Below are 10,256 nucleotides of genomic sequence, written 5' to 3' on the forward strand. Positions count from 1 at the left end.
TGTTGTCTGATTTCCTCTATATTTACTCCCACGCTACATTATGATAGAATACTTGAATAAACAGAGTTTACTTCTAACTGAATTTGAACTTTAAAGTTGATCTCAAGTAAACTGTAAAGTCTTTGGCTCCCATCCTTGAAGTACATAAAGGACCTTAACTTTGGACTCGTGAGACTGATAAGGCAGGAGGTGAGCCCACAAGTGAGAATCTGATGCCTTGGGCAGCAGCCCAGGAGGGAAGGGGAAGTTGAAGTGCTGTACTTCACAGGATCTTAATTTGGGGTTTTTCCCTGGATTTTTTACAGACTTTTAACAAGTCTTCCCTGGGCTCTCCTTTTACCTGATAGGCTTGAGATTTCAAGTTTCTAGTACTCTGGTACAACCGCCTGTGTTTGAGATCTGGACTCTGCCCTTAGTTGAGTGAATTGCAGTACCTCTCTCCCTCCGAATTTCACTGCTCAGTGTCATCTTCCCTGTCCCTTTCCCCTCCCCTTCCTCCCTCCTGGCCCGGGACCACTGGCATGGCCTCTTGCCATGTGAGAGAGAGCCGGGTGCCCCAGTGCTCTGCTGAGGCTCACCCCGAGCCCCACAAACGCTCCCTGCATTCCAAGTACCGCTCTCTTAGTGTTTCAACCTTGAGAGACCGGGAATCCAGTGCTGGCCGTACTGTGCAGGGATGAGCAGCTATTCCCTCAGGCTGGCACGCTTGCAGTGAGAATCTCAGAATGCTCATGGAAAGTGACATCCAGAGTGGCCTTGCCATGACAGAGGAACACACGGTGAGCAGGCCAATGTGTTCAACTCTGGGATTTCATGCTCCTTTTTCTCCTAAGAGCCAATCTCAAAACATTTAAAATGAGATGTTTTAGCAGAGAGGAAGAACAAGGCACTGAAGGTGAGCTCATTTGGCCACGACTGATCCACAGGGGGCTCTCCCAGTCCTCAGTGCTCTTCACTGAGCTGTCCTCTCTATGCTCACATCGTATGAGACGTTCTCAGAAGGGAAACCTTGTCTCAGCTCTGACACCACACACAGGGGCCAAGACCCACCTTCCAAGGCATGGCCTTCAGAGAAATCATCGAGAAGGACACACACTGGAGGCCAGAGGTTGGCTTCCCAGTGTCTAAACACCACCAACTCCCAGAGAGGTCAGCTGTGGAAAGATGACCAGGACACCTGTGAGGTATAAAACTCTGTGTCTGCTGGCCACTGCTCAGCTTTCTCATCGTCAGACTTGTCACTGTCATCGCCGCTGGAGGGTTCGTAGCCCTGCATGGCAGAGGGGATCGGCTCCGTCTGCCTCCGATCCTCCTCTGCCTCCTTCTTCTTCTCGGCCAGCAGCTGCCTGTAGCACAGGTTGCAGACCCTCAGGGGCTTGGGGGACAGCCGGGGCATCAGGAACCTCTGCCTGGAGCAGTCGGCGCACACGACGAAGCCGCACTTGCGGCAGTGGTGCCTGCGGGTGAGCGTGGAGAACTTGGTGTGCGTGCAGCGCATGCAGATGTCCGTGGCCTTGTCGGGGATCCAGGGAGCCGCGGGCTCCCTGCAGGGCTGCCGGCCCGTCTTGGTCAGCAGGTGCTTGATGCACTCCTCCAGGTGGCTGATCCACTCCTTCCTCTCCGTCAGGGAGGCTGCCGACACCACAAAGGACTTCTTGGAGGTTTTAATCATCCAGCGGTTCTTCATCTGCAGGGTGTCTGGCAGCGTCTCCAAAGTGACATCTTCCAGGGGGATGATGTGCTGCGAGTTGTACTTCCTTTTGTTGATGATGATGCTGCCGTAGACCAGGATGTCGTTGAAGAGGAAAAAGATGCGAGGCTTTGGCTTCTTGCGGCATTCTTTGGTTAAAATCCCTTCTCCCAGGAGCACCCTGCCCGGCAAGGCTAAGGGCTGCCCAGAAGCCCCAAAGCAGTTTTCCACAGCAGCGATGCGCTGGCTGTTGATCTCCGTGTTTGCCAGATGGTCCATCATGTCCAGCTCGCTCTGAAGAGAGGAAAACAAAGAGGGCAGTGGTGAAACTGCAGACAACTGCACCAGGTGAAGGTGAGTAGCCAGTGGATGCACAGCTGAGGTGCTCCTGATGCAATCTGAGGCTACAGGTGATCCCATGAGCACTCCTGGCTCTACTCTGTTACCTTCCTAAATAAAACCTTCAAACTTTCTGACCCCATTTCGCAGCAGCCCGGGCTGTACTGGGATGGTTCAATTTGCAGCAATGGAAGCCCTTGAGGGCAGTGCCAGGTTCTTCCTGGTTGTGCTTTTTACCAGTGTTCCTGTGTGCCCTTAGAAAAGAAAGCTGCTTGGTCTGAACCTGATTTTATGCAGATCCACAGATCTGCAGCATAAAAGGGTCTGGAGAGCAAGGCTCCTGTTTCTGACTGCACATCTGCTTTCTCAAGGATTGCTTACACACACACACCCCCCGCAGCTCCATCCTGGGCCAGAGCTGAGGCAGGAACAAAAGAAAACTCTGTGGTATCACTTGTTCCATACGTGACAAAAAGGGTAAAAAAGGAAATTTAAAAAGCCTTCATGATGTGAATAAACCCACAGAAGCTAAGCCTCTCCTCTGTTATCCCAGGACTGATGGTGCTTCCAAATGCAAGACACATCATTCTGAAAACAGTCAGCTCTGCTTAGAGGGGAAGTGGAATGCAGCACACTCATCTCTGCCACACCTCTGCACCCTCCTTCTCACAGTCTGGGGGTTTGACATTGTGCCGTGCTTTTGTTCTAACAGGAAACCCAGGTGAGGGTAACCCTGAAGTGAAAGCAGCTGCTTGCCCTTGTCAGTGTGCAGTAAGGGAGGTGCTCCCTGTGAGTCGATTTTCTCCTTGCCCCTTGCAGGCTGGAGGGTGCTGCCCAGGGCCAGCTGGCCATGGGAATGTGAGTCATTTCCTCCTGCAGAGAGGTAGCTCAGCCATCACAAGGCACATCACAGGGCCATGTGCTGTTACCCTGGTTGCTGCTGCTGGTTGATGGAAGCACTCATGCAGAGCTGCTCTCCACTGGTATCCCTGTGCTCCTTGCCCAGAGTCCCTGCTGCCAAGGAGGCTGGAGGGAAGAGGAGGATGACAACATGCCTGGTCCTGTGTGTGTGGGACGTTCTACCCTTGCCCCTCACCCCCAGTCACCCCTTTGCTGTGCTGGAAGGGAAACCACAGAGCTGCTGCAGGAGGCTGCTGCACACCATGCACCTCTCAGCTGACCCATCTGGCAGGCAGACCGGGCAATTCCTCCGAGCTCCCAGAGCTTCCTTCTCTAGGGTGAAAAGGCACAAGGCCAAGACATGGGTTTAGCCATGGCAGACCTAAATGGAGTGACCCAGCCTGCAGGAACAGCTTTCGCTGAGGGGCACTGAGTGCTCCTGAAGAGCTGCCTTCCTCGGGGTCCCCTCGAGCTGGAGGGAAGGATGTGAATCCTCAGGGCCTCAAAGCCCTGGAGGGCACCGGATGGGGCTGGGCACTGTTGGGCACATCCACGCATGTGGCTGGGCACTTTACATTTACTGAGTGCTCTGGCCAGGCTGCAGCCAGAGGGGGAATCCAGGGGCTGCCTCCAGCAGCAGGGGCTGAAAGCACTCCCCAGCCAACCTGCCATGGCACAGATGTGCAGCAGCTGGCCAAGGGTCTGTGCCTTGTCACCAGAGAGGAGAGAGCCTTCATTCCCAGCGTGGCTCCATCAGCCTGAGTGCATCTGTGCAGGGAGAGGAGATGTCCTGCTGCAATAAGCACCATGTGTTTTTACCCTCTCCCTCTGAAATACACCAATGAGGCCGAAAAGCAAACAGGCAGGGCAAACTGTTGTCCACAAACTCCCTGACTAGGGTTACCCAGACTCCCACCTATCCTGGGATGTGGTCTCTCCACAAATCCCTGGCTGAGGAGTTTCTGTGTGAAAGAGCAAGATGGGCACACAAATTATAAAGGAAAAACTCAAATTACAGCTTTGAACTCAAATTCACGTGTGCAAAGACTGTGAATGCAATAATATACTAGCAAGAACTTTGGGCACCAGCAACACCAAATGGGCAAAACCAAAGCAGTCCCACCAGTTTCCTACCCTCTTGCTTCTGGGTTAGGGAGCTCTTAGCCTACCTCTTTCATTTCATGTAGCCCAACCTCTCAAGAACTTATGGTACTTGACATGACTCTGTTTCTAGGGATCTCTGCACACCAGATTCCAGTGGAAACTAAAATATTTTGTCAGGTATAAAGACCTTGCCTGCACAGAGCCAGGAAAGCCGAGCTCATTTCCAAAGAGGAGTGTAAGCTCTGCTGCTGTGAAAGCTTTAGCTGTTGCACTGACCTGGGTGCCTGCACAGAAAGCTCTTGGACTTACTGCATGGAGCAAAAGGAGAAGGGGCTGGACGCAATCCTGTAGTGTGAAAGAAACTGAAGGTGAGCTCTCATTACACATCAGGCTTCTACTTGCTTCATACCTTACAGGTATGTCCTTACTCCTCCACCCTCTGGTTTGCTATGTTGTTAAAATACCACAAGTTAACCTAAGAAAAGCCAACTCTGTCGTGGGAAAACCTTCTCTGCTAAGACTAAAATTGTTGGCTGCTCTAGCCTAGGGTATTTCTTGAAGGAGTTTTCGTGGGATGCAAAAGCAGAATGTTTTCCTCCCATCTCTCTCTCTCCCCTCATGCATAAGTGTCTGGAGAACAGCACAAACACATAATAAAAGTAAAAAAAAAAAAAAAAGGTAGGAGTGGGACTTAGAGTGCCTACCTTTAGGCTTGGACAACTCACTGTTCCTCTGTGTGCTCCCTGTTCAGTTAGGTGGGGGGGAGAAACAGCCATCTGGGGGGCTGACTCAACACATCCCACCACAAGCCAGATCCATCCTGCCCCGAGTTCCACACAGTGCTTGGCTTGACCAACCACATAAAACCCAGTTTCATGTTAATCCTGTGACTCACTGCAAATAATCCACAGTTTGGCTTTGGAATGCAAGCACTCTGTGAATCTGGTAAATAAAGATAGCTGCTGAGTGTTACTGTGGTCTCCTTTCCTGGGAGATGAGAGCCTCTCCCTTTGGAACAAAGTGAGGGTATGAAGTCTAATCTATTTTATTCACTTTGGTAAATGTTTTTTTTCCTGTTTGCTCAAGTTTGCTGTGTCAGGTCAGCATGGTCACAGTGCTTATTAGCAAGTGCTACATATGCCCATGTACACATGCAGCAGCAGTTCAGCATTTACCCAGCAGAAATTAGGGTGGCAAGATGTTTTTCTGGCACACTGCTTTTCACAGAAGTTTCTGGCATGGCAAATTCTGGGTTTTTTTTCATCAAGATCTGCTGGGTCTGCATGTGATCAAATCCTATGCAGTGAATATGACTGATGTTCAAAGGAAAAAAAAATACAGCTTGGCACTCCCCTCCAGAAGTAAGCACGCCACAACACTTAACAATGAGGGCTTGTTCACTTGTGATTATAAACAGCCATGTTGATGCCTGCCAGGCACAGCATTTAAACTTCAGCTCACGGGTCAGCAAATCTGGCGTATGTTCTTCAAGTCTGTATGTACCTAAGGCTTAGGTGTACCGATGCAGAGAGCTGTTCTACCCGATCCTTCCATTCCTGCCATCAGGCAGAACTGACAGCCTTGGTATCCACTGCATACCTCATGCATACCACACATGGGATGGTCCATGACACCCAGATCTGACTCCTGAAGGCTGCCAGCAGAAAATGCCCTGAGCCTCATCTCTCTGCAGCTTTCCCTGAATCCCTCCCTCTGCTCTGCTCTGAGAAATCTCTCCTGGAGTTAGGGCTGGCATAAGCTCCTGCTCACCAAGGGCAGCAAGTAGGATGCATCTTCCCGAGCAGGCATTTAGAGCAAGAAGAACAAAGTTCCTCTCCTTTTCCTGCCCGAGGGCATTTCAGCTTGCTTCTCCTTCTTTCCCGGCATGCTGTAACTGCCGGGGTAAGGAGGGCAGGCTCCGGTACCCCCCTTCCTGCCATGCTTAGGGGGAACCCAATTCAGCACACGTACATTTTGACACTGGCTGGCACATGGGGCCTTTAGGAATGCCACAGTCCCAGTGGGACACGGACTGACTGAGCCGCCAAGCTGCTCAGCGTAGGGCCAGAGCAAGGGCACGGCCGGGCAGGGCTTGCAGGGACTCAGACTGATGCTGCCGAACCCCGCTGCTGGCAGCCTGAGCTCAGCTGTGGCTCTTGCAAGTGCCAGCCGGGCTCAGAGGCGCCCAAGCAGCAGAGGAAGGGAAGGAAGGGAGGAAGGAAGGGGGAAAACCACGAAACTCAAGGCAGAGCCTTACCCCGTCCGTCCCCCCCGTCCCTGTCCCCGCAGTCATGCCGAGGCACTCCGGCCGCTCTCCGGACTCGCGACCCGCGACACGCAGGGCTGGCTGCGAGGGGGAACCGCCGAGAAAAGCCACAATTGTCCCTCCCTGTCCCTGCCAGCGCCCGGGAGCTCACGTGCCCCTCTGGAACAGGCGCAGGGCCCGCGTACAGCTCGGCAGCGGGAGCAGCCTCCGGGGTTTGGGTACACGAGCAAAGTTGGCAACTTAAAAAGTCCCTCCAAAACCCCACCACGCCCGCCCCTCAAAACCCCAACTCGCCCTCCCCTCTAAAAACCCAACACATCCGGCCCTTCGGAACGGCGCTCGGGCCGCAGGCTAAGCACAGGCGGGACGGGACCGCGGGAGCCCCGGGACGGGCAGCGCGCACCGCGGGAGTCCCGGAGGGGCAGCTCACACCGCGGGGCCCCGGCCGAACCCGGCGGCACACACGGCCCTCCCACGCCGCTCTGTCCCACGGCGGGCGGGGCGCAGCCGCCAGACCGCTCCTGTCCCCCGCTCCGGCCCGGCAGCGGAAAACCCCCGGCTCTCCCCTCCGTCCCGCCCGGCGCCAAACCGAACCGAAACCCGAACCCCCGCTCACCCCGTACCTGCCGGCCGGCCCCGGCAGCGCTCCCGCGGGCCGCGCCGGGCGGCTCCGCTCCGCTCCAGCGCCGGGCCCCGCCGCCGCTCCCCGCCCACCGCCACCGCCGCCAATGGGCGCCCCGGGGCCGGGCGGGGCTGCCGCGGCTGAGACTGCCCCGTGGGGCGTGAGCGGGACTGCCTGTGCCCCGTGTGCGTGTGCCCCATGGCTGCGTGCCCCATGGCTGTGTGTGTGCCCCATGGCTGTGTGTGTGCCCATGGCTGTGTGTGTGCCCCATGCCCGCCTGTGTCCCATGGCTGTGTGTGTCCCATGGCTGTGTGTGTGCCCATGGCTGTGTGTGCCCATGGCTGCGTGTGTGCCCCATGGCTGTGTGTGCCCCCTGGCTGCGTGTGTGTCCCATGCCTGCCTGTATCCCATGGCTGTGTGTCCCATGGCTGCGTGTGCCCTATGCCTGTGTGTCCCATGGCTGTGTGTGTGTCCCGTGGCTGTGTGTGTGTCCCTGCCTGCCTGTGCCCCATGGCTGCGTGTGTGCCCCATGGCTGCCTGTATCCCATGGCTGTGTGCCCCATGGCTGTGTGTGTGCCCCATGGCTGTGTGTGTGCACGTGGCTGCGTGTGCCCTGCTGACACCCAGCACCCTCCTGCACCCTCTCCTCTTGGCCCCACAAGCACAACTCAGTGTATTTAGTTTGCTGGCAGTTTTAAGTTTCAAGTTTCGTCACTGCTAATCACAGTATATTCCATGAGCACATGGATGATATAAAGATTGCTTGAGTGATAAAGTACTCCCAGTGTTTTACAGTTCAGAAGAGGGATATAAATAGAACTACACGTTACACTGGTCCAAAACAGAAACCAGACCTGCTCCCGAGCCTCGGATCACAGCTTCTAACCACTTTTGTGGTTACACTTACAGACATTTGTGTAGAGAACAAGCTATTAACACCAAAATTGACGTTGCAGGGAAATCTTTTGCATTCTTCTCTCTCACCCACTCATGACGGTGCCAGGAGGGCGGTGGGGTGGGTGGGCAGAGGCTGTGAGTGTCCCCCTGCACTGCTGAAGGTGCTGCAGGCAGCCGAGCTCTGGCCCTTGCCAGGTGCAGTCACACAACCCCAGGCCTGTGCTGATCTATAATTCAGGGGCTTCCTCGCTTTCTGTAATAGCTTTTCTATTTTTAATGGGAAGTGATGGACCTGTCAAGGTACAAGAAATATTTTTTTTTCCCAGGTTTTCATTTTCTTTGGTAATAATAATGTGGGTTGGGAAGCTCACGGTGCACTTTAGAGCTGAAGTGCTTGGCAATCAGGGGAGTTTCCACAAGACCTTATTTCTTTACACTCTGTTTGTGTCAGACGAGCAGATAAATGAGGACACAGAATAAGTTCAGCGCCTAGCAGTGTCCGAGGGAGGGCTGCAGAGAGGGCCATCAGGTCACTGACAAACCCCCGAAAACCTGGGAGAAAGCTCAGCACAGAGGGGAGGCTGCTGGGCTGAACAGATTCAGGTTATCACTACATATATAGTGATACATATAATAGATATAGCTATATGTCAGGGCTTTAGTGTGGGGTCTTTGCAGTCCTCCTCCCTTTTATGTGGGACTGAGCGCTCTATTGGTGGAAGGAGCATGGTCTGCCTTTGCAGACTGCTTCTCACACCTGGGAGCTGGCTTGTGTTGAGCTGGAGTACCAGCTCTCTGTCCTGGCTGCCTTGGGAGCAGTCTGCTAACTCTGGGGAGATCTGCCCGGCTTAGAAATGAATTCTCTACAGAATGCTGGGGGTTTTTAAACAAGGTCTAACTGTAAATATCTGTAAACTATAAATAGACAAAGCACTGAACTAAATATGCCAGAGTTTGTCTTAGCTGTCAGACTAATTCAGATCTAACCAGACACAGATTATTACTCTGAAACTGGTTTTTTGCCTCCTGTGTGCTAAAATTATTCTGAATTTGCTCCCATATGCTAATGAGACTATGCTAATAATAGTCTTTATTACTGTGATGTAATACTTTAATTTCTTTTTCTTGTTGTTTCTCAGTATGCTCACCTGGACAACACATCAGCCAAACACAGCATTGGGTTGGCCAAACCACCTGGGATTTGAAGGTTTTTTTTCTTTGTCAGAAGTGGAGGTGTGCTCAGGCAACTGCTGCACGAGGCCAGGGAAGCCCCGAGATACACTTTGTGCTCGCAGGCAGTAAATTGAGAGCTGACTTTCTGTTGGTATTTTGTTTGTTTGTTTTGGAAGCTCTTCCACACTTGTTTGAATTCCTTACTGAGATACAAACTGGGAGTTTCACCAGTAATCTTAAGAGTTATTTGATAGGCAGGCTCAGGAGCTCTGTTTTTCCTGGCTGTAAACCCAAACATTTGTGGGACCACTTGAAAAAGCTGCAGCCTAAATTACCAGCTTTTAATGCAACTAGAGCAAGGTGAAGAGACTTTATCTGCTTGCCTCTGGCATTTTCTCCAAAGCCACTTGTTTCTCAGTAGCAGAAATATCTTGCCCAATTGGGATGCAATAATTTTGAAGCAAGTAAAGGAAACTGCAGCTGCTCAGCTGAGTCAGCCAAAGGTAAGCTCTGCAGGGGAGAAAATGTTTTTTTATTATCTTCTAGTGGCAAAATTACTACAACAGCCTGCAGGAAAAGATTAGATTATAATAGTAACAAAAACATCTGTTAAATTCTCAGCTCAGTGTATGTTTAGTGCACGTTTGGAAAAGAAGTAAAAACAACCCAGGCATTTGATAAAATTCTTTTGAATAAAACTCAGTATTGAGACTCAGTTTGGGATGTTAGGAACCCACTGTGATCGTAGGATAGCCAGTGGTTTTAACTAATTGATGACATGGGGCATTTAATCAGTGGACAAGACAGCTTTTAGCAATGGAGATTTTATTGAATTGAGCTTGGCATACTGCGACCCAATGAAGGAGTAAGACAGCTTGTGTTCATCATCCAGGTACCTGTAGGGATGAGTGACCTCTGTCCTGATGAGAGTGTGGGGGGTGAATGTCTGATCTGGCTCCTGGGGGATTCTGCTAATCAGCCTCTTCAGAAATGTGTGACTTGCCACGACTGATTTGTGTCTCTGAGGCCCTACCAGCTCCATCTCCCTGCTTTAGAAATGAGCTGTTCCAAGTCTGAAGGTGCAGAAGTCACATCCATGCTCAGCTCTGTCAGTACAGGCTGGAACTTCAGCGTGCCAGTCTCCAAATTCTCCCAGGTCCCCAGGCCTTGTGGCTGCTGCCCAGCGAACCTGTTGGAGAGGCTGCTTGTGCCTTGGGCCATCTCTCAACCCCGGTGCAGGAAATTACTTCTTGAGAGGCTCTGGA

General features: G+C 52.5%; 1 protein-coding gene across 2 annotated transcripts; it reads right to left on the bottom strand.

Annotated features, from left to right (window-relative positions):
* PLEKHF1 (pleckstrin homology and FYVE domain containing 1) lies at positions 1-6,979 on the bottom strand. 2 transcript variants are annotated; one of them, XM_038148413.1, is made up of 2 exons: positions 6,923-6,979; positions 1-1,984 (listed from the first exon to the last, which is right to left on the bottom strand). In XM_038148413.1, exon 2 carries the CDS (start codon positions 1,970-1,972, stop codon positions 1,151-1,153), a length of 822 nt encoding a protein of 273 aa, XP_038004341.1. In that variant the 5' UTR covers positions 1,973-1,984; positions 6,923-6,979; the 3' UTR covers positions 1-1,150. The 2 variants fall into 2 exon arrangements, with proteins under 2 accessions (XP_038004341.1, XP_038004342.1); XM_038148414.1 differs by having other exon boundaries at positions 6,916-6,968.
* Positions 6,980-10,256: the final 3,277 nt, after the last annotated feature.

Source organism: Motacilla alba, chromosome 11, assembly GCF_015832195.1.
Source record: "Motacilla alba alba isolate MOTALB_02 chromosome 11, Motacilla_alba_V1.0_pri, whole genome shotgun sequence".
Classification (NCBI taxonomy): domain Eukaryota; kingdom Metazoa; phylum Chordata; class Aves; order Passeriformes; family Motacillidae; genus Motacilla; species Motacilla alba.